This window comes from Protopterus annectens, chromosome 8.part0 (assembly GCF_019279795.1).
Source record: "Protopterus annectens isolate FY-2018-M chromosome 8.part0, PAN1.0, whole genome shotgun sequence".
Lineage (NCBI taxonomy): Eukaryota > Metazoa > Chordata > Ceratodontiformes > Protopteridae > Protopterus > Protopterus annectens.
The window spans coordinates 475,444,171-475,468,684 of NC_056741.1; the positions used below are offsets into that span (position 1 = coordinate 475,444,171).

At 43.6% G+C, this 24,514-nt stretch overlaps 1 protein-coding gene across 1 annotated transcript in view; it reads left to right on the forward strand.

The window, feature by feature from the left end:
- Nucleotides 1-24,514, forward strand: part of LOC122808889 (protein bicaudal D homolog 2-like) — a gene marked incomplete in the record, with an annotated part of 766,930 nt that overhangs the window by 523,389 nt on the left and 219,027 nt on the right. Inside the window, 1 exon segment of the mRNA XM_044080002.1 lies at nucleotides 9,217-9,433. Within this exon segment, the coding sequence (XP_043935937.1) occupies nucleotides 9,217-9,433 (217 nt within the window).

Here is a 24,514-nt window from a genome sequence, read left to right on the forward strand (position 1 = left end):
TGAAATCCAGGAGGAAATGGTCTTGCTTGCACACAGCCTGCCCTAGAGCCCTGGGATGTAAGAGACAAAAAGGTGATCTGACTAATAGCCTTGGTTTTGTCCAGATAAAATCCAAGTTGCTTGTGAACATCTAACGTATGAATGACCCTTTCACTAGAGTTCTGAGGAGAAGAGAAAAAGGTAAGTGTATGGACTGATTTAGAAATAGGTCATTGATTACCTTAGGCATAAATGAGGGATGTGTGTGCAGGGAGACTGTCTTTGTGGAAGACCAGAAAAGGTGGAGATATACCATAAGGGCCTATAGCTCAAACACCCGTCTGGCTGAAGTAAAGGCTTAGGAGTAACCATTTTCCAGGAACAGTGCTGAAGGGAAGCTGAGGAAGCGGGCTCAAAGGGTGGGAGTCGTAGTTAAGGTACTAGGGAGGCCTAATGTGTAGGACACCTTTAAGAAATTCTTTTGCCTCAAACTTTGTAGCTGGGGTAGGGGGTTGCAGACAGGAAGATATGGTTTACATATGAGCTTTTACTGAAGAGTAAGCCAAGCCAGCGTTGAGCAATTCACACAAGTCAAAACCAAGGGAATTGCCACTGCTATGGGTCCTGCTTTCGTTTCAGACACCAGATTGAAAATAACTTCCATTTTGCTAAGATTTTCTAGTATTTAGTTTCCTGGTCTCCTGCCAGTCTGTTAGCACATTCTCAGAGAATGTGTCTGAAAGGGATTCATACCTCATCACCCACAGGGTCAACTGAAGGGTCGCCAAGTGGGTATGGATGAGGGTCCCTTTGTCTTGTGTAAGAAGGTCCACTCTGTGAGGTTACTTGTGATTGCCCTTGGCTAAATGCAAGAGGGAGGGAACTAGTGCTGTCATGGCCAAAAGGGAGTCACCAGCAAGATTTGTTTATCCTGCTGAATTTTGGACAGGGCTTTTGGAATGAGGAGAAGGTGAGGGAATGCATATAGAAACATCCCCTTCCAAGAGAAAGACAGGGCATTCACTTTCCAGACCAGATTATGGGTTTCTGTGGCACAGAACTATGGAAGTTGTCTATTCAGTCTGTTTGTGCAGGAGGCAGAAAGGTCTGTTTGAGGAATAACTCACTGGTGGACAATGTCTAGAAACACATCCATTTGTCACATCCATTTGTCGGATGGGTGTTTGGGACCTGTTCCTGTAATCTGCCATACAGTTTTGAGAAAATGGGATGTGCACTGCCTGAAGAAGTACCAGCTCTCAAGCCTGAACAGCTAGTCTGCATAATAGGATTTGGTCCCCCCCCCCCTATTTGTTCCCATACCAGAAGACTGTCATTGTCTGTGAACAGTTTGAGGTCCTGGCTGGAATACGGGATGGAAAGCTTGCATGGCCAGTTAGCAGCACCCTCATCTCCCTTACATTTATGTATTCCTTCAACTGACAGGGGGTCTAGATCCCTTGTACTTTCAGATGGCTGAAGGTTGTTCCAAAACCTACTTCTAAGGTGTCTGTGCAGATCTCTTGACTAGGAGTTGGAGGGTGTAAGAGTAGTCCTGGGTTGAGTGACACTTGATGTATCCACCACTAAAGTTCCCTCTTTAGACAAGGGATGAGGGGAATGGAGAATTCTAAGAGGTGCTGCATCAAAACTGAATTTGGATACTATTGCCATTTTCTCATGTGGAGTTTAGCTAAGGGGAACATGGGAATGGTGGCTGCCATGAAGCCCAAGACCTTGAGGAGCGCACTGGCTGTAATGTGGTAATCCAGTAGAATGTTTTGGAAGTAAAGGATGAGGTCCTTCACCTTTTGTGGGGGGGGGACTTTTATAAGATCTGTTTGTATCCTGCACGCCAGGAACATTTCTTCCTATGAAGGGGTGAGAACTGATTTTAAGTTTATGGTAAACTCCAGATTTTGTAAAAGATTGATGGTAAAGGCAATATATTTTGTTCCAACTCCTCTGTGGAGGTAGCTAGAAGAAGGTTGTCCAGATAAGGAAATGTGTATTCCCTGAAGTGTGCAGTGGGCAATCACCAGAGCAAGGCATTTGATGAAGACCCTAGGTGCATTATGAAGCCCAAAGGGGCAAGGCAAAGAATTGAAAATGCCATGATAAGAGTAAGTGTAAAAACTTCCTGTAGTTGAGATGATGGGAATGTGCAGATATGCATCTTTGATATCCAGGGTAGTCATGAAGGTTTGAGGCAGAATGAGTGGGAACAGGGTCTGGAGGGTCAACATGCAGAAAGCGAGTACTCTTAGGAAAGTATTAAGATGGAACAGGTTGAGGATGGGTCTCCAGGGACCTTCCTTCCTAGGCACTAGAACAACCCCGAATACAAATCTTTGCCTATTTTGGTATTTGAGGGATCACTGATTGGTCCCTTGGTTCAATAATTCTAAGATCTCATGAGAAAAAGGCAAGTTGTCCCTGGGAGGTTGAAGGATGCCCCTGAAGAAGGGTAGTTGATCCCAAACCATGAAGTACTCTTTTTGAAGAATTGGGAGGATCCAGACATCTTGGATTATGCTTTCCCAGGCGGCTGGTAGGGATTATGAGTAGGTGCTGGGAAAGTGAGATATGGGTGGGAGGGAGGAAAGCAGTCAAACAGGACAGCTTGTCTGGAAAGGGCTGCTTGGGTGGCGGAGTTGCTGGTGGGGCCCTATGCTGTTGTGGTCTCCTGTCATTCTTTTTTGTTCTGGATTATGTGTGATGGAAATGTCTGTGCACAAATACAGGCTTTGCAGGGTAATCTTTGTGGAACTTTGGTACTAAGGAAACAAAAATGTTTTAATCCCTGCAGTGATTTGAGCAGGTTAGCAGTTGCGGGTCCAGACAAGGCAGAATTGTCCGCAGGAATATTCATTAGTTTGGCTTTTATGTCCTCTGGTAAGGGCTGAAGTCTTGGCCAAGAAAATCTTATCACTGATCCAGAGGCAACTACTCTGACAGAAGCCTCTGCAACATCATAGCTGCATTTTATGGAGTGACATGTTATTTGAGAAGAAGCGTCAAGCAAAGAAGTAGTCGAGATTTAATTTTCTGAGTCAGGTAAGCCTAGAATTACCTGTGAAAGTTGGGACATAAGTTCTAAACCAAATTTGGTCATGTGTGTTTGGTAATTTGTGGTCCTGAATGCTAGAGTGGCAGAAGTGTAAGCTTTTTTTACCTAGTCTATCCATGATCCTGCTACACTTTATCAGACGGCAAGACGGTAGTAGAGGGCACCAATTTTGGCAGCTTGCCAGAAGCCACAGAAATTATACAAGGGTCTGCCGAAGGACATCTGACAAGACATTTGCAGTTCTCTGGGACCTTGTAAAAGCGGTCTGGCTTTTTGGGAGCAGGTGGGTTGGGAACCTGATGCCTGTGAAGCTGAGGCAAAACCATTGAGAAAGGCAGGCAAGACGGGGGGGGGGGCATAGCTGATGGGCTAGGGGATTCCACATGTAATAGGTCATAGTATCTTTTTTGTACTTCGGGTACTATCCCATTTAAAGTGGTCTCTCAGCTAGGTCTCTCCAAAGGGCAGGTCTTCCATACCTTGTAGATCAGAGTGTAACATGTGTGTGCTATATCTTTAAGAAGCATGCCAGCCTGTGCATGCATGTGTAAATTCCAGACACGTGCAAGCCCTAGTGCCATTTTGTAGAAGCAGCCAGAGTGAGCATGTATGATCTTAGTTGTTAGTTTGTATACAAGTTAGTTTAGTCATAGTCAGCAAGACTCTGTAGTGATGTTTGTATAGAATAAAACTGCCTAAGCAGAACTCACAAAGACTCGTTTATTCGTGTACCGACACGAAAGCGACATGATGTCGGAACTGGGATAGAAGAGAGAAGAACATTCAGAACCATGAGAAGTAAAGATGACAGTGAAGGTAAAACAGAGAGAAAAAACGTACAAACATAACCAGGTAGAATCAAAGGTAATGAGAAATAATACAAATTGTTTACTCAATGCGAGAGAAGGCAAAAAGGGGCATTACAAGGGCACACACTGCATTATCAGGTAAGCAGAAAGTATAAAAAAAAGTTTAAAGAAAATGTTTAAGATAAAAGTATTTGACAAGATGATTGACAGTAAAGCACAAAACGAGCATGTTTAAGGCAAAACAAGCGTGTTTAAGGCAGAATTGGGCATGTTTCGAGTAAAGCAAGCACAAGAAAAGTACTATGGGCATAAAAAAGGGTTTAAATGAACAAAATGAATATAGTAAGAAAAGAGTAAAGGGCACGTTAAGCAAAAATAAAGCAAGGTGACTGCTTGTGTTTGGGCAAGTTGCTTTGTGTGGGCATAGCTATGACTTTATCATATCAAGGGCGTAACTAAAGTTATTCGAAGTAACTCCGTGTTTAAAAGTGCTTACGTGTGCTTATTACTGTGCATGTATTTCAAAGAGCTCATTGTGTGCAATGTGCAACTATTTGATGCAATCCAGTCAAAGCATAGCTATTTCAAAACGTTCTTGTTGCTAGGTGCGTCTCTTCACAAAGTGCCACTGTGAGTGCTTCTTGTACTGTAAAGAGTTGCCTAGCAAGATACTGCCATTCTGGGGACATTTCAGTGTCGTGTATGCAGTTATTTGCAAAGTGCAAGTACTTCGAAAGCTGCTGAATTTTGGGCAACAGAGGTTCGATTTATTCACATTGTACAGTTGCTTGATATGTTTCTTGCATTGATAAAAGGTGTTTCTTACAAAAGATTACAAGAGTATTACAGTGCTCGTGAGTTACTTAGTTGCATCGTAAAGTTCTCAAAATGTTTCTTAGTGATGACTTTAACAGTGATGGCACATGACTGTAGTATTTCAGCCACTATGGATAAGAAATTCCAAGTGATTACCTTAGCATTTCTGCCTTTGCCAGTTTCAAAAGTATAGCGAGTGATAAATGACTTTAGCATTTCTGCCTTTACCAATCAAAGATTCCTTAAAATATCAAAAAGCCAGAGAAATTATTCCACAAAGCTCCGTAAGCACCGAAAAGCTATCTTGCAAACTTCCATAAAGCATTGAAAGCCCAAGAAAGTTATTTCGCAAAACACAGTAAAGCATTGAGAAATCTGAAAAGTTTTTTCGCAAAGTGCAGTAAAGCATTGGGAAGCCCGAGCAGTTTATTTCGCAAAGTCCAGTTATTCGAAAGTACTACGAGTTTGTTCATTCACATAATTCCGATAAGCTCAACAAGAGAGAGTACAAGTTCAGAGCATAAAAGGATTGAACAAGTATCGTATCATTATATCATATACAGCGGCTATCATTTGATGTTTATATAAAATACAAGTTAATTCTTAGGGGCCTACGCATTTTGAAAATGCCCACCTACAGGGATAAATATCCTACAATGGCAAGCTTTGTCTTAACTGCTCAATTCAGTATATGAAACTTATGAACCATTTTTTCAGCCTATTGAAGCTCAGTTAAAAACAGAACTTGTACAAGAATACACTGATCTTATAGCAAAGACAGAAACTAATTCTTATTCAGCTCTATTAGCAGAAACTATGGAGCGAATTATTGCTTTTGAAAAACGTTTAATAGAAACAAAAAAACGTAAACTTAACAGAGACATTCGTGATTTTAAACTTGGATTATGTCTTTGCTTGGTCAAGTCAACGCTCACATGCAGTCAGAAAGAACCAACAACCAATAGCAGCAGAGAAACATGTACAGGAAACACTATCACACATGCTTCCAGTTGAGAAAACGGCATCAGCAACTACAATTGTGAATCCTGTAAACTCTGCAAGTAATCTCCTGAATTCTATGAATGTGACTGCTAATACATCAGTTCTAGCAGATTTCAACATTGTTTCTGCACTAGATCCTTTTAGAACTGCCCTCAGCACTAAACGAACCATACCTTTTACCACAGGAACAATGGAACTTCAGGAACAACAGAGGAAGGAACCAAACGAGACAAACGGCAGAGGATGCAAACCAGAAGCCAGTCCAGGAGATAAGTGACATTCTCAGTATACATTAAATGAACATGAACTAGCATTACTGAATAAGAGTCTTACCTTTATTCCTGCAAGTATAACAAGTATTTCTGATGTGCTAACTGATGAACTGTTCATAAGGAATTTTAATCTTAAGCTATTATATGGTGTAAGTAATTCAACTGAGTATAGCAGAAATGTTTTATCTAGAAGTAGTACTTTTGTGCCAGTGTATAATTCTCTTATAGCAGCTTTTGAGCAAGCAATAGAAAATATTTATCATGCAATGAAAGATGTCAGGAAAAATACATATCTGCCCAAGTGTAGTATGCATCTTCCTCATGTTTTTTAAAAAACATAGTGAAAAATCAGTTTACCCATGTGGCTAGACTGAATACAAGAAAGGAAAACATGGATATACAGTTTAATAACATGGCCAATGCTTTTTTAAAGAGAGGCTATAAAAAATCTGTAATGAATACAGTAACACAAATACAGCAAGATAGCATTAAACCTATATTTTCTGATAATCACATTACTTCAAGCAATAATAAACCTAAGGGCACAAAAACAGCTTTATTTAGGTGTGTTTTACTCTGATGTTCATAGTCATCTAATACAGGATATTAAGCACTGGTACATGTTACAGTATATACCTACTTTTAAAGACATTGGAGTATATAAGCTTACCTTTGGATATAAACAATCTATAATTTAAAAAAAATATCTTGTTATAAGGAACAGGAGAAGTATATAAACACATCTATATCAAGTATGGAACCCAAAAATGCAACAGTTGTCAATACTGCAGGTATGTCTCCACAGGGATTTGAACAAAGTTTTATAACTTTGAATACTATATGATTGACACTACATGGTCGAAGTTATAAAACTTCGAATAGTTAAGAAAAGAAAGAAAAAAAGTAACCTAATGGGTTAAAGCAGGGGGGCAATTAAAGCAGGGGGGCAAGCCTCCCTGCCCCCCCCTGCTCTTTAAATATACCAACTCCAAGATTGCACTACAGTGAAGTAAAGGGAAGTCTTCCCTTTACTGCATTATAGTGCGGTCGTGGAGTTGGTATATTTAAAGAGCGGGTGTGCGGTCTCGGAGTTGGTATATTTAAAGAGCCGGGGTGTGGGTGGTGCAGGGGGGCTTGCCCCTTGCCTACAACCCTTAGTTTAGGGTTTATTCTTTTGTTTTATATTTTTTTTAAATATTCAAAATTTTATAACTTCGACCATATGGTGTCGATCATATGGTATTCGAAGTTATAAAACTTCATATACTATAGAGCCATCTCCCCAGAAACAACTTTTAAGCATCCAGTTAATCTAAAACCATTCCATCTTGGATGCCATGGGACATGTAATACTAAAAATCTATTATACATGGCAAAATGCCTGAACTGTAGTGTGTTCTGCATAGGTAAAACAAATAGGAAGTTCGAGAGAATATATCTGACATAAGGCAGCTGGACACAAATGCATTATAGAGGCATATTAACAGATGCATCTCATGAATTTTGCTTTTTCATTTTACAAAATATGCAGGAAAGCGTAAGAGGAGGTGACCTGAAGAATCTCACAAATTATTGAAAACAAATGGATATGTTTTAAAGCACACTGTCCACCTGGTCTCAATGAAAGTGTAACAATAAAGCCAGTTCTGAAAGATAAACAAAAAATTAAATACATTTGATATACAGATGTAAAAGTTGTAAATATGGTTTTTAGTTGCATGCAGATTTGTATTTTTTTAGTATTTTTAGTATGTGTAAACTAATGATCTATGTATTGTTTTTTTGTTACCTCTTTAAAGGTGGTCACATGACCTTTTCCTTTTTGTATTTATGTGTTTTAAGAGAACAAAGCCCTTGAGGAAGGATGAAGAAAGGTCAAGTTGCCTGTAAGCAATGCACTGCACATGGGTTGCTCTCTAGTATTATTTTTTTTGTTACACCAGCCATAGGGAGTTTTTACCAGGGCCTTTTCCTCATCAGTGACATTCTGGAAAGGAGTGGACTATCAAAATATTCTAGATGCAACAAGTCTGTCCTCCTTTCATACCTTCACAAAGCACTACAAATGACGTACTTTTCTACAGCTGTTCATAAGGTTCATAAGTAGGTACCAGGCTATCGGCCCAAGGGCCTAAGTAAGCCTAACCAACAAGATTCCCTGGCTTATGCTGCCCAACAAAGTTATTTTCTTGTTCCCCTGTCGAGCAGAGCCAGAGAAGTGATCCCTGGGATGTATTTCCTATTTCCCATCCACTCATCAAGATTTTTCTTGAGTGCTAACAAGGAACTTTGCTTGATATAAATGGGTAGCTTGTTCCAAAGTATGGGAAGTCTCTGGGACAGGAATCTATCCCTCCAGCATGTCCTGTTTATTGTGGTGACGAGGTTTAGGTCCCTAGAACATGTAGCTCGAAAGGATTGGGATTTCTTTAGATGCAGAATGTCCCACAGCTCTGGGTTTGATACAGCTTTATAGGTTAGGCAGAGATCACCTTGGAGTAGGTGATATACTACAGAGTAAAGCTGGAGTTTTTTGAGACTCAGGCTTCATGAGGACCATTCTCCAGACCCTTTTCCTTCCTCCCTCCTAGGTTGAGTAAGTTGTGGGAATCTACCCATATACCAGTAAGATAGTGTATGTGTTGAGCATATCACAGTTGAGTTCCACTTATCTGTAGCAGTAGATGTTTGTAGAACACACTGCCTTACTGGCAGTACAGTACCCAACCACCACCCCCCTTTTTTGTTGGATGCATATAGTTGATTGTAGGAAGTGCTGTTGAGTTTGGTTCAGCAACCTTATCTGCTTGTCCTGTTTGTGAATGTGAAGGGCTGTCCTGGTCTTGCTGGATGAGTGGTTCTTCACCCTCACAGATTGGTAGTGGGAGGAGCTCTGAGCTATGACAGACTGTCAGGAGATGATTAGCAGAGCACTACTACCAATATACCAGTAAGGTAGTGTGTTATACGAACATCTGCTGTTACAGCTAAGTAGAACCTGAGCACCTGTACTTTTCTTGACTTACATGAAAGTTCAAACTAGTGACTTTAGGGAGGAATAAATGAACTATTGGGAGGGGGAAGACTAGCTGATTTTTATGGCCGATGTATTGTATCATCGGCACATGACTGGAACTCCAAAAAAGACTGCTAGATTCTCATGGGTGAAGAGAGTGACCCTTGAGGAGGGTCCTTTGGTACACCAAATGGTATATAGTAAAGAACTGTTACTTATGAAAAATTCTGTATTCATTTTCTGTCTTTTCAGATGTGATCAGTATGTCTCTGAACTAGAAGAGATGCAGCGCCAACTTGCAGCAGCTGAAGATGAGAAGCGGACATTGAATTCCTTACTTAGGATGGCTATTCAACAGAAACTGGCTTTGACTCATCGTCTAGAGAGCTTAGAATCACATCCTGAGTCACCTAGAACTAATCGTGCTAAGCCATCACCAAACAGGACTAGAACGCCTAAAACAAGCCCGGTATGACTTTTCTTTATACCAAGTATTTGTTATATGTTTAAAACTGCATTTTAGAAGCTTTTGTGTTTTGTTCTTTGTTTTGAGTGGTTTTCTGAAGAGCTAAAATTGAGACACCCCTCTCCTTTTGTAGGTCTGAATCTGGGTTCAGCATTCTTTTTCTCTAAAGTTGCCTTTCTGCATAGGTGGGAGGGGGTAGGGCTGTGCTAATGCATACTATATCTTTTGTTGTACTAGGAGAGAGAGAAAGAAGTTAAACCCCTTGAGGATTTCCTTTTCAGCTTAGACAGTTGTGATCTTGATCCTTACAAGTGAAACATTCCTGATGGCTGAAGCAGTGAAATATTATGTGGGTACATCGGTTACATTGATATGGAGTTCTCTGTGGGACTTGACAAATTGCTGTAGTCCACTCCCTCTAAGTTGCATATTATGGCTAAAGTTTGTCAGAATTACAGAATTTTGGGGTAAGGAAGGATGTTCTTCATCTCACATTGCTGCAGTCCTAACACTTGGGTAGTCCGCTGTCCACGGTCGGCCCGAATATCAAAGTATAAGGCTGACGTCGGTCATGGCGCATTTAACTGACGTCAGGACGTCAGGGTACAAATGCGCATGACCGGCGTCATATCCTCAGTCTTTTTTGCCGCATGGTCCGATGCAGAAGCAGCATTGCAAGTGCCGGTTGGCGTTCTGAGATTTTTCTATTTAGAAGTTTCAGACCGAGTTCAAAGTTGGCTAAGTACCCCGTTGGGGAATATTTTTGTTTTTTCTTGCCTCAGTCATTTACCGGATGTCAGAAAACGTTAATTGCGTTTCTTGTGGGAAACAGATACCGCATAGAGATTATCATACTTTGTGTATTCCTTGCTTAGGGCCTGAGCACGACGTTGTTGGCTGTCGCTCTTGTGCTAGATTTAATAAACGCACTATAAAGAGAAGGTTGGATTGTGCAAGGTTAGTCTTTGGGAAGCGGTGCAATTATAAAATGCCGTCGGATGCTCCGATGCCCGCTTCCTCGAAGAAGCGCAAGGACAAGACAGTTAAGCCTAGGATAGAAGAACCGTCTGTGCCGGACGCCGGTTCTTTAGAGGTGTCGGTGGAGCCGGTGGCTCCACCGGAGATTTCTTTGTGTTCACAGAGTGAGACTTTATTATTGCAAGATGTGGCCTCTCAGGAGGCAAGTCAGGCTGAGGGGGCTTCTCAGGTTACTATACTCCCCTCCCTTCCTAAGGTGGTTAGGCCCTCTCCTTCTGTTACTAAGGCTTCTCCCAGGGGCAGGCCAGGTTTAGCTTCTGTTGGTGTTACCCCTAGCTCTTCAGGTACTATGCCCAAGAAGCATATGCTTAAAATGGCAGAAGATTTGATTACTTTGATTAGGGGTTCTATGCCCCCTCCTGCTAAGAGACCTAGGGTGGAGCCTGAGCTGGGGGTTTTGAGCAAGCTTCAGATGTTTCAGAGTCTTGGCTGAAGACTTGCAGGAGTACTCTCCTTATTCTGATTCTGATGTGGATGATTCTACTCCTTCTGCTACTCCTCCTGAGGATTTTTCTTTTTCTGAAACTCTTCATTCCATGAGGGAGCATTTTAAGTGGGAAGGTCAGGACTTCTCTGATTCCAGGAAAAGGCTTAGGGAATTTCTGTTTTTACCCCAGCATAGGCCTTTGGCTATACCTCCTGTTTTGGACGTAGTGGAAGATGTTTTTACAGAGGCTTCTCTTAATCCTGATTCTTTACCTCCTGCTCCTGTTAAGGCGGATAGGTATTACAGGGTGCCTGACGTTCACAAGTATCTGTTTAAAAGTCCTAGGGCAGACCCAGAAACTGTTAGCCAGGGGCCTAAGGGTGTTAAGGCTTCTGTTGTTAAGAATCCGGTTCCTACAGATAAGGAGGCTAGGGCCTTGGATAGATGGGGAAAGAAAGTTTATACTTCTTCCACTCTTGCTATAAGGGCTCTGAATTGCCAGTTTCACATGTTGAAATACCAAAACTATCTCCTTTCACAATTGAAGTCTAAGGTTGATGCTCTGGCAGTTGGTATTGATTGTAAAGAGTTGCAAGATTTAGTCCATGTTTCTGAACAGGTGGGTAAGCATTCTTTGCAATGTGGTTTTGATGCTGTACAGGCATCGTCTAGGGTGGCTGCCACTGGGACTGTTCTTCGCAGGCACGCCTGGCTGAGGGATCAGAATTTGTCTGAACATGTTAAAACAAGGATTTTAGATGCTCCTTTACAATCTGACGTGTTGTTTGGGCCTCCTGTTGAGACAGTCTTAAAGAAAATGGAAGACAAGGCTAAGTCTATGCAGACTGTTAAAGATTTTTTGCAAGTCCAGCCTCCAAAGTTTAGTAGAAATTGGCCTACTAAGGGGTGGACGTATCCTTCTTATGATTCCCAGTCTAGGGGTAGATCTAGACTGGGTAAGGGCAGAGCTCAGGGCTCTTTCTGGCCTAGAACAGGGAGTTCTCCTGCACAGGCTTCGGGTGAGGGCAGGGGTCAGTCCTTTCGTAAACAGACCCAATGACCTACCTTTTCAGCTGCCAGAGCCTGCTCGTCTGGCAGCGCCTTTGGGAGGAAGGTTGGCACTCTTCAAAGAAAATTGGAGTTTAATTACCCAGGACAGATGGGTATTGGATGTCATACACCACGGCTACAGGTTTTATTTCCATACCTTGCCTCCTTTCAAAGGCATGCCAGATGTTCCTCCTCAACAAAGAATAGAGGCTCACAGACAGGTTTCTCTGTTGCTCCAACTAGGGGCCATACAGCCGGTCCCTCTGCCAGAAGTGGGCCTAGGATTTTATTCTCGCCTGTTCCTAGTACCAAATAAGGGGAACACGTGGAGACCAATTTTGGATTTATCTATCCTCAAGACTTATCTGGACATTCCCAAGTTCAAAATGTTGACGTTGCAGCAGCTTTTACCTCTGCTGGGCAAAGATCATTGGATGGTAACTTTGGATCTCAAGGAGGCTTACCTTCATGTTCCTATCAGACTCAGTTGCAGAAAGTATCTGCGTTTTCGAGCTGGGACTTCTCACTATCAGTTCTCTGCATTGCCCTTTGGCTTATCTACTGCGCCCAGAGTATTCACGAAAGTTCTGGCTCCAGTGATAGCTTTCTTCAGACTAAAAGGAATACAGATCTATCCTTATTTGGACGACTGCCTGATTCTGGCTCAAGGAAAGGAAGAGCTTCTTCGTCATTTGGAGTATGTGATAGCAGTGCTAAGATGCCTAGGGTATTCTGTGAACGAAATAAAGTCCAGTCTAGTACCCTCTCAAGACATGTGCTTTCTGGGTGTGAGACTGAATACAGCAGCCCAGATGGCCTTTTTAACCCCGGACAAACCATCAACTATCTCATCAGTCCGGGCTGACTGCAAGGACAGGCCATGAACCCTAAGGCTTGAAGGAATCTTGTATTCTGGTGCTTCCCAATGCCAAACTGCATATGAGGAAGCTACAATGGTATCTCAAAACTATATGGACACAGCACTGCCAGGATCTGGACACTGTCATTCCAATAATACCTTGCATTCAGAAGGAATTTTTGTGGTGGGCTCAGGAATGTCACCTAAACAAGGGACTCTCTGTGACCCGGCCAGAGGCAAGTCAGATTTTAACAACAGATGCCTCGGACAAAGCTTGGGGAGCTCATCTGAATGGAAAATGGATACAAAACAAGTGGCCTGTCAGACTACAACATCTACATATCAACATGAAGGAGATGTTAGCAGTCCAGTTTGCATTAATAGCTTTCAAGGAATTCCTTCTTCCTGGACAGGTGTTGATTCTAACAGACAACACAACTGTTATGTGGTACATCAACAAGCAAGGGGGAACGCATTCTTATCCTCTATGCAGGCAAACAATGATTTTGTGGGAGACTGCTCTCAGTTTACAGCTCAATCTTCAGGCAAGGTTTCTGCCAGGAGCACAGAACTCCTTAGCAGATGTGTTGAGCAGGCAATTATGGATCCCCACGAGTGGAAATTGGATCCTCATGTATTTCAGAAATTGACAGTGTCATGGGGAACTCCAGACATAGATCTGTTCGCTTCTCCACTAAACCATCAGCTGCCAAAGTTTTGCACAAAACGGTTTCATCCCACAGCTTGGAAAGTGGATGCTCTTTCTTTCAATTGGAGCAATCTTCATGTGTATGCCTTTCCACCTCTGCCTCTCCTCCCAAAGGTACTTCTGAAGGCCAGACAGGACAAGCCAAGGATGATTTTAATAGCTCCAGATTGGCCTCGACAGCACTGGTACCCATTACTGAGAAGTCTAGTACGGAAGCCTCCATGGCCTTTGCCTTCGATTCCACACCTGTTGTCACAGGAAGACAGCCATTTGCTCACTGTCAAACTTCACTCTCTTCACCTCACAGCCTGGCATATTCTGTTTTGAACCATAAAAGGTCTCAACTTCCACAACAAGTTTTGAATGTGATTTTGGAAGCTAGAAGACCTAGTACAAGGAAAGTGTACACAGATAAATGGAAGAGATTTTTATTTTGGAGTGCAGCAAAGGATTTTGATGTTTCTGAGCCTAATTTAAGTGTGGCTCTTCAATATCTTACTGAGTTACTGGACAAAGGTTTGTCCTTCTCTTCTATTAAAGTTCATGCTGCAGCAATTTCAGCTCACTATGATTGCGACCCGCCATTGTTTTCTCATCCTTTGTTCAAGCAATTTCTCAGAGGGGCAAAGAATATCAGACCCCCACGAAGAGCTCCTACTCCTGCTTGGGATCTCAATTTTGTGTTGGAGAAACTCACTCTACAACCTTTTGAGCCTGCAGCTACTGCTGAATTGAAATATTTATCATGGAAGACTGCTTTTTTATTGGCCATTACCTCTGCAAGAAGGGTTTCTGAATTGCAGGCCCTTATGGCAGTTGAGCCTTTCTTGATTTTCCATAAGGATAGGGTATCATTACGTACTAATCCTTCCTTTATGCCTAAGGTAGTTTCTAGTGTGGCTTTAAACCAGACTATTCATTTGCCTACTTTTTATGCAAATCCCCAGAATAAAGGGGAAAAGATTTTGCACACTTTGGATGTACACAGGCAGTTGCGTTATTATTTGGACAGAACTAAAGGGTTCAGGCAGTCTCAGCAGTTGTTTGTTTCTTTTGCTTTGAGTTCTCAGGGCAAGCCTGTGTCAAAACAAACTATTTCTAAGTGGATTGGGTTTTGCATTGCTTTCTGTTATTCCCATCATGGCAAGGAGGTTCCAGCTGGGATTAGGCCCCATTCCACTAGGGCTACTGCCACTTCCACAGCTTTTTTGAGGGGAGTGGCAACCAAGGATATTTTAGAGGCAGCTACTTGGAGTTCTGTGCATACCTTCTCTAGGCATTATCACCTGCCACTTTACTCTAAGTCCAGGGCTGGTTTTGCCACTGCGGTTTTGCAGGGCATTTTGGCAGCTCCTGCTTCCTTATAGTTAGCCATCCTCCCTTATCTCTGCTTTGGGATTCTACCCAAGTGTTAGGACTGCAGCAATGTGAGATGAAGAACATAGTACAGTTTTGTACCTACCATAAATGTAGATGTTCGAAGATCCACATTGCTGCAGTCCAATTTGCCCTCCCTCCTTCCCCTCTGTACTTGGAGGTGGTTGTGTGGGTTGGGTTGTACATATTGTGTGTATTATATCTATTGTACATATAGTTTGTGCAAGGGTGGTTGGTTATTTGTTTGTTGTCTTTTGGTTTTGACCTTTCTTTTTAAGGTCTTCTGACATCTGGGGCAAGAAAAGACTGAGGATATGACGCCGGTCATGCGCATTTGTACCCTGACGTCCTGACGTCAGTTAAATGCGCCATGACCGACGTCAGCCTTATACTTTGATATTCGGGCCGACCGTGGACAGCGGACTACCCAAGTGTTAGGACTGCAGCAATGTGGATCTTCGAACATCTACATTTATGGTAGGTACAAAACTGTACTTTTCCTTTACAGGTTGTGAGATCTGGAGTTGGTATGTTTAGAGGCAGTACCTCTACACACATTGCAGAGTGCATTTAAAGCTTTCCCTATTGAAAGATGCTGCATTTCACAGTGTTTACTTTAGTTTGGCAATGGTTTCCAATGCAGTCATACTAATGTCAGTTACTGAGTACAGCTTAAAGGGAGAACTGCACCCAAAAACTAATCATCTTCTTTCGGCTGTTCCCGTTAGGGGTCGCCACAGCAGATCATCTGTTTCCATTTCTTCCTGTCTGCATCTTGCTCTGTCACACCAACCACTTGCATGTCCTCTCTCACCACATCCATAAACCTTATCTTAGGTCTTCCTTTTTTCCTGTTACCTGGTAGCTTCATTCTTAGCATCTTTTTCCCAATATATTCAGCATCCCTCCTCAGCACATGTCCAAACCAACGTAATCTTGCCTCTCTGGCTTTGTTTCCAGGCCTTCCAACCTGGGCTGACCCTCTAATATACTTATTCCTAATCCTGTCCACCCTTGTCACACCCAGTGCAAATCTTAACATCTTTAACTCTGCCACATCCAGCTCTAACTCCTGCCTTTTTGTCAATGCCACCGTCTCCAACCCATATAACATAGCTGGTCTCACTACCCTCTTGTAGACCTTCCCTTTCACTCTTACTGGTACCCGTCTGTCACAAATCCCTCCTGACACTCTTCTCCACCCACTCCATCCTGCCTGTACTCTCTTCTTCACCTCTCTTCCACACGCACCATTACTCTGAACTATTGATCCTAAGTATTTAAACTCATCCACCTTCGCCACTTCTACTCCTTGCATCCTCACCATTTCTCTATCCTCCCTCTCATTCACGCATATATATTCTGTCTTAGTCCTGATGACTTTCATTCCTCTACTCTCTAGAGCATATCTCCATCTCTCCAGGATCTCCTCCACCTGTTCCCTACTCTCACTACAGATCACAATGTCATCTGCAAACATCATAGCCCGATCTCGTCTGTCAACCTGTCCATCACCATTGCAAATAAGAAAGGGCTTGATCCTTGATGTAATTTCACCTCCACCTTAAACGCATCCGTCACTCCCACCGCAGACCTAACTAATAAAAAATAAAAAAAATAAATGTCTAGATTACTAATGTCTCTGTATCAAAATAAGTGGATAATTATAATTTTCTAATTTGCTATACCCCAAATTGGCCTAAAAGAAGGCTGCCGTGGGTAGCATGATTTTGTTTTATAGTCAGTGCTTTTGCCTCCCTGATTTCATTTTAGAGGCACATGGAGAAATCCTTGTGAGAGGATCATTTTACTGTGGTTCTGTATCTTACCAGCTTACAGCAATACTGTGATTGCCTACTTTTGACTGTCAGCATCAGATCTGTATTTTTCATTACTTCCTTTGATTTTTATTACAGACCATCCCTTGTGTGATGCCCACCACTGCTACCAATATGTGATGGCCACCAATGTGTGTCATTCACATGCTAGGCCAGTAATCAAGGAGCCTAAATCCTCACCACTAACACTGGAGTGGGACGGGCACTTGGAATACAAATGGATACACTGAGTATTTCCAAATGCAGACCTCTCTGCAAGTACAATTTCCCTTAAGAGCACACAGGGAACATAATACCCAGCTTGGGGTTTGACTGTCTCCATCTGTCCCGTTCCAGGTCCCCAATAAGACTCCCCACTGGTTCAGCTGTAGGGTTAGGTCTTCAGCTGAGTGCCCAAGCAAAGTCCTCCAGCACCCTTTCTGTGAACCCAGTGCTTCGTGTCCCTGCCCCAAGTAGCTGACACACACACACACACACACACACACACACACACACACACATACACCTGGGGAAACAGATTTACGTGCGGTGTCCCCTTCTGCCTAGAGTATAAAGTAGTTACCACTGCCACCAAACAGCTACTCCCTTAACAAAGGATGTCCAAGTATACTGTGCAGTGTTAATACAAATGGTAGTAGATGTTCATCATGCATACAGCTGCAGTAATCACAGAAGGGTTCTCTGCCATCAGGCGGTCCCTCGGTCGGCCGAATTCCAAAGTCTTGGTCCGGCGTCGGTTGTCGTCGCTTTCTCTTCTGACGTCAGTGAGGCCAGAGTATATAAGACACAGCCGACGCCATGTTCTTCAGTCTTTTTTGCCGCGCGGTGCCCGAAGCAGAAGCAGTTCGCAAGTGCCGGTCGGCCAGCTCCTGAATTACGAATATTTTGGAATCCGAAGTCTTCATTAAAGCTAAGTACCCCGTTGGGGAAACTTTTCTTGCCTCAGTCCGATGTCAGAAAAAGTTAATAATTGTATTTCTTGTGGGAAGCAAATACCGCATAAGGATTTCCATTCCCGCTGCATACCTTGTTTGGGCCCAGACCATGACGTCTCGGGCTGTCGCTTTTGCGCTACCTTCAATAAACGCACTATTAAGCGTCGGGCGGAGTTCGCCCAGCACTACTTTGGTAAAGCTTTTGATTATAAAATGTCGTCGGACACTCCGACTACCGTTTTGACCAAAAAATGCAAGGAAAAGGACCGACACTACGCCAAAACAGGCTGCACGTGGTCCGGTTCTCAGCGAGACGCCTTTGCAGTCCCCGACTACCGACGACACTTCTTTGGCGGTGTCCTCTGTACCCGAGACCGCTGGGTCCTCGGCCCTTTCCCAGACTACAACCGAAGCCTCTGCTAATGTTGAGCCTACTAATGTGGACAGGTCCACCTCCACCCATGGTGTATTTAGGCCCTCATCTTCTTTTTCAATTAAGGCCTTTACTAAATCCAAAGCAGCCAGGCAGCCCATGAGGCCTGTTGTACAGGGCCCATCTCCAGGTCCCATGCCTAAAAAACAGATGCTTAGAATGGCTGAGGATTTAATTACTCTTATCAGAGGTTCTCAACCCCCTCCAGACAAGAGACCCAAAGTGGAGGAAGATTCTCCCTCTTCTGATCAGGGATCCATTTTATCAGAACATTCTGATGCAGAGGAACACTCTTACTCTCCTTTTGAGGATTCTGATGCAGAACAGTCCATTCCCTCTGTATCCCCTCCTGAGGATTTTTCCTTTGGGGAAACCTTACACACCTTGAGGGAACACTTCCATTGGGAAGGCCAAGACTTTTCAGATTCCAAGAAATGACTTAGGGAATTTCTTTTGTTACCTCAACACAGACCTCTGGCTATACCCCCTGTTTTGGACATACTGGATGATGTCTATTCAGAGGCTTGTCTTAACCCGGATTCTCTGCCTCCTGCGCCAGTCAAACCTGATAGGTATTACAGAGTACCCAGCTCTCACCAATTTCTCTTCAAAAGCCATAATGCTGACCCTGAAACCATTTCACAAGGCCCCAAGGGATTGAAGGCCTCCACTGCCAAAAATCCACTTCCTGCAGAAAGGGAATCAAGATCTTTGGAAAGGTGGGGGAAAAGGTTTATACCTCGGCCACCCTAGCCATGAGGGCTTTAAATTGTCAGTTTCATATGCTTAAATATCAACAGTTCCTGTTATCACAATTGAGGAACAAAATGTCTCAACCTGAACAACAAGATTTAAAGGAGTTACAGGATATGATGCATAGTGCAGAACAAGTGGGTAAACACACCTTACAATGTGGTTATGATGCCCTAGAGGCCTCAAGTAGAGCGGCAGCTACAGGATCAGTCATTCGCAGACATGCCTGGCTTAGGGAACAAAATTTACCTGATCATGTGAAAGCTAAACTTCTAGATGCTCCTTTACAAAAGGATGTGCTGTTTGGTACTAATGCTGAGGAGATACTACGGAAAATGGAAGAAAAAGCCAAATCTATGCAAACTGTCAAAGCTTTCTTACAGGTCCAACCACCACGTTTTAGCAGAAATTGGCCTTCAAAAAACTGGTCCTTTCCAGCCACTGACAAGCCTCAAACAGGTAGATACAGATGCACAAGGGGCAGAGGGCAATCACAAGGATCATATAGAGGCCGACAATGGCAAACTCCAGCACCAAGAGGTGGCGAAGACAGTGCACAACAATACAGGAAGCAAACCCAATGGCTCCCTCATTTCCATGCCAAGCATGTCTCTAATGAAAGAACATGAAGATACCGAATATATATTTACAGTAAACCACATAGTTCAAGTCACAGGAAATATTGCAATTAATATTGATGGGCAGACTCGTACACATAAAGAAAAACCCTCTGAACTAAGCTTCACTATATTCCTGACTGAATCTAAGAGAATTACTTTTCCCTAGGTAACTTATTTGCGGGTGATGGTCTTTCTAATCAGGCTTCCCAAACAGAATACTCAATACTCTGAGATTTCTCTTTGTAATATCTAAAATATAATTTCTAAGAGGGCTGGCAGAATGACCTCATCTGGTCACCTGATTCTAGGTTCTCACAGTAGTCCTCTTTGAAGCCAAAACAGGAATTTAGCACAGACTGCCACATTACACATCCAAATATTTATAGCAGTGCCTGGGGCTTCCCCTCTTTTCACTAAGCTAATGGACAGAGGCTCTTTCCCAGACCTATTGTTTCCGGTCCTATTCAGCAGTGTGGGGTGCCGTTTTAAAGGTTTAACAGCTTATTTACATGCCCCTTATTTTTCTTAAGTTGACCTTTGGTGTTCCAGTGTCCTCTTAAAACATACATTTAATTCAGTTAAAGTAATGCACGTGCATTTATTTTCCTTTCAGCAGGGTGCACTGTTGATACATTTTAGCACAAGCAAATCTCAGATACATTTTCAACACAAGCATCTGCAAAAGTCACTCAGATACATTTGTAACACAAGCATTTTGTATAAATCAGCTTGATATTCAAAGGACATATCATTCTTTACAACACTTGCTGGCACTTGCCCATATCATCACACCTTGTTTAGCATTTTGTGGAATGTTAGAAAGACAGACTTGTCCCAGGGTAGACCTAAGAATTACTGTATTTTTTATTCTTTGATGCTGCAGCTAACATGACTGTCTTAGGCAGTTGCCTGCACAAGATGGAGGTGTGGCTGAAATATTTATCCCTCATGAAGGAGGAGCGTAGGTTAGTCTATCCTGGATTCCCTGCTGCTAGCTTTCAATACTTGGTTTGACTGATTACCTGATCTGGAAGCTGCCCTTCAACACAACAGAGGGTTTTAATGTCCACCCACTATGGGCATCTTTTTTACTTATAGACCCAATCAGCTCCTTATTAAGGTGCACTTTTCGCATACTAAGGAGCATCTTTGAATCAGATCTTCCCCATCCCAGCCAAGTAATGCAGGTTGACAAGTCCACCTCCCTAGTCTTTACAGGTCTGCATTCCTGATGTCTAGGTCTGTACATGAATGGTATCATTTCTATAAACAGTTTATTTGTAAGGTCACAGACTGCTATTTTTTTGTAACTGTTTAGGTCCTCAGAAAGTGCTCTACTCTGAGACCAAGCTGTAAGCTCTTCACGTAGGCTCGTTTCACTGCACAAAATAGCCACAGTGACAGTATCTTCTTTGGAACATTTAGCAGTTCTACTGACTGCCTCTTCATTCCAGAGAGAGACTGATGGGTTCCTTCTTGTCCTAGACCTCAGTGACTTCAAAAAGCACAGTTGATACATCAGTGTATGAGTGGTGACATTGTGAGTTTTCTGATGCCTTAGTCTACCTGTATGGTGTCACAGAACATGATGGACACCTTACAGCATGCCACTTTCTGTGGTCTGCATAGAAGATTCTTTCCATTCACTCTGTGTGGGCATAACTTTTAATAATAATGCTGTCATTTGGTATGTTCTCCATTAACAGAGCACTTAACCTCTTTGTTGGTCATGTTCGATGTTTTGCAGATGAATGTGTTTAAACTAGCTCTGGTGGTGTAGGGTGACAAAAGCCTGACTGTTGTCCAGGTAAAGCAAGTTTGATGTTTCTAGTGCATTATGGAACTGGCAGGGGAGTATGGGTGTACCCCTCCTGGGGGAGGGGGTGAGGCACAATTGGCAACACATTGCCACTAACCGTGTCTGCTGATAATATCCTTGCAGCAGGAGTGGTCAGCAGAACCAGGTATCTGATGTTAATCTTCGTTCATTACTTACTGATGGGTTATCTGTTCCATCCTCGGAACCGAGCTGGCCAATATCAAGCTCACATCGGCCAAAAACTCTTGAGCCAAGGTCCTACCCAGAATGCTCTGCTCCCTGTTAACTCTGATCTCGTTTGCCACATTGCTGAACAGTGGTGTCAAGCCATTTTTTGACAGTATATATATATTACTGTAAAATTTTCTCAGTTTATTCTAATATTTTCCTACCCTATCGCACACTTTAGACTCTCTCCCTTTAGTCTTTTCCCTTTATTACCCTCTTTTCTTACCTTGTGGTAATTGCCCATTACCATCGTTGGTAATCCTTCCTTTTCTCTGTTTACCCTTTTCTTGGGTAGCCGTTATTCTTCCATTTGCTGCTGTACTACTCCACTACACCTGTGTCAGATAAGAAAAGTTCCGTTGGTTTCAAGCAGTGCGAGGATTGCGGCCATAAGTTACCACTTTCCGATGGCCATGACTTGCGTCTGCTGTCTTAATGTCTCCCACTTGGCTGTAGCTCCTCTGTTTGGTATCTGTAAAAACTTCTCTACCAGGGCTGTCAACGAGAGGAAGGATACGTTAATTTTGAAAGGTCTCAAGTCTCCTTTCTCTGAGGATATTTCTGGGTCAGAGGGCTCAACCCCTCCTTTTAAACCCCGCAAGAGGTGTTCTTCCTCTTCATCAAAGTCACTCCCTTCTTCTCCCTCTGGGGATCGTAGGGAGTCGACTCACAAGAAGGTGAAATTGATTACTACTCCGGCGCTGCCACCTGTGACCCTGTCGGCTCCAGGCTTGGCACTGCCCCAAATGACTACAGCCATGTCTCCTTTATCGATATCGACACCGGAGTTCCCGGTGCAGACAACTATGGTTCTGACAGTTCTGTTGCAACCCCTAATGGCACAGTCAATACAGGTTCAGTCCCCTTCGGCACCATTGGTACAGTCACCTTCGGCTCCAAGTATGACTGTTCTGTGCTCCACGGTGCAGACTTTTTCAGCACCAACATGTACTTCAGTGCAGTCCTTCTCGGCACCGTCCTTATTGCCGGTGCAGACACTTTCCACTACGACACCGTACCCTTCGGGGCAGACTTGCCTTTACGGTGCAGACACCTTCAACTACCATGACACTGACACCTTCGGCGCAGACCTTTTCCACACCATTTTCTTTAGTGCGGACTTCCTCGGCAACAAGCTCTGCACCTATTGAATTAGCAAGGACCAAATATTCTCCTTCATTGGATCCTTTTGCAAGCAGTCAGTATAGTCCTTTCCTAGAAAGGCCAGAATCACCATCATCCTTCTCCATGAGAACAACCAAGAGTCTTTCTGAGAAGGATCTGTTGCGGCTTGTTGACCAGTTGCTTGTGGCCAGAGGTTTCTCTTGGCCATCAAAGTCCATGTTCCCTCATTCAGGTGAGCGTATTTTGCCTCAAACCCCAACATATACTCCATAGACTTCCACTCTAGTCTCGAAGCCTATTACTACGACAGCAGCTTCCCTCCCTCCGACTCCAGTAGTGGATCTCAGTTTGGAACCAGAGTTGTCCTTGTGGCCTTTGGTGCACTGGGCATCAGGCAATTCTCAGGCCAGTGGCTGTGCCTTTGGGGAGGGCATTCCTGGCTCCATGCCGCTTTTTTTTTTTCCTATGGCATATTCCAGGGATGCTCTCTCTTATGGTTCACAGTCCTCTTGAGACTTCTGGTCTGGGGGGTGGGCTCATCAGGGTGGGGTGTGACCCCAGTTCCGGGGTTGTCATGCTCTGTTCCGGACTCCCATCCCTCCTTGGGCGGGCCAGCCTTCCAGGCCATGGAGAGGGTGCTTGCCTTTGCTGGCAAAGCTCATTTGTCGGAGTCATCTTCCCCCTCTGTGCTGCAACTGCCACAAGCTTCAACTCCTGGACACCAGGCACAAGAGTCTCAAGTCTCTCCTCCTCAGGAGACCCCCAATGTTACAGTCTTTCCCAGAACCTCCCACTGAGGAAACACCCCGCAAACCATCGTGTAAGAAGAAACACATGGACTCCACTGAGGAGTCACTGACTGAAGATATGGATTTTGATGACTGGGAAGGGTCCCCACGGTCACCCTCTGAGGTGTTCTTTGGTGACATCCTCAAGATCCTTAGACAGAGGGGTGACTGGAAGCCCTCTGATCCTCCTTCTGAGGAATCCGTATTCTTGCAGGCTTTTTATGCCCAGCATCCTCAAGATCCTTAGACAGAGGGGTGACTGGAAGCCCTCTAATCCTTCTGAGGAATCCGTATTCCTGCAGGCTTTTTGTGCCCAGCCCCCTACCTCCTGAGTCACCCCGCCTGCCGATGTGCTCGTCCAGCTCATCGTGCAGTGTGCATGGAAGGCTCCTGATACCATGGAAGTGATACCTAAGAACAGATGTATTTAACCCCCCCCCCCCACCTGCTGAGCATCCCCGTGGCCTTCCAGTAGATGCTATAGTGGTGGCAGCTGCTACTAAGAAGGATTTGGCAGGAAAGAGCCCATCCACCCAACAAGGAGTCCCGGACGATTGACACATTAGGGAAGCATGTGTTTGCTTAATCGACCTTTGCCGTAAGGTTTTTGAATTATTTGGCACATTTTGCCAGGCTTCACCAAGATCTTATTAACCAGCTCTCTGAAATCTTGGCATGAGCTGTTTCTGACGAAGTCTGATAATGTGGCTTCTCAGCCACCTTACCATCCATTTCCAACTCTTCTATGCATTTTATTTTGTCACGCAATGTAAGGGGCGGCAGGCGCAGGTATAGTCCCCAGACAACATGCTTGGATGCGCCTTTGTGACTTTGCGGACTCCTTTAAAATTTCCTTCATGAATGCACCTGTAGAGGCCGCTTCTTTGTTTGGCCCTAAAGTCAGATACATTGGCATAGTTCAGTCCTGGGTCCTCTCCTGTTTGGTATCTACTTTTCTGAAGTATAGGCTAACACAGAAGGACTTTGGCCAACGAAGTTCGCATATGACTGCATAATAGGAGCCATAATCGAAACTCCTAACGATGTGGACATCCTACAAAAGGGCCTCACTGAGACAGATGCCT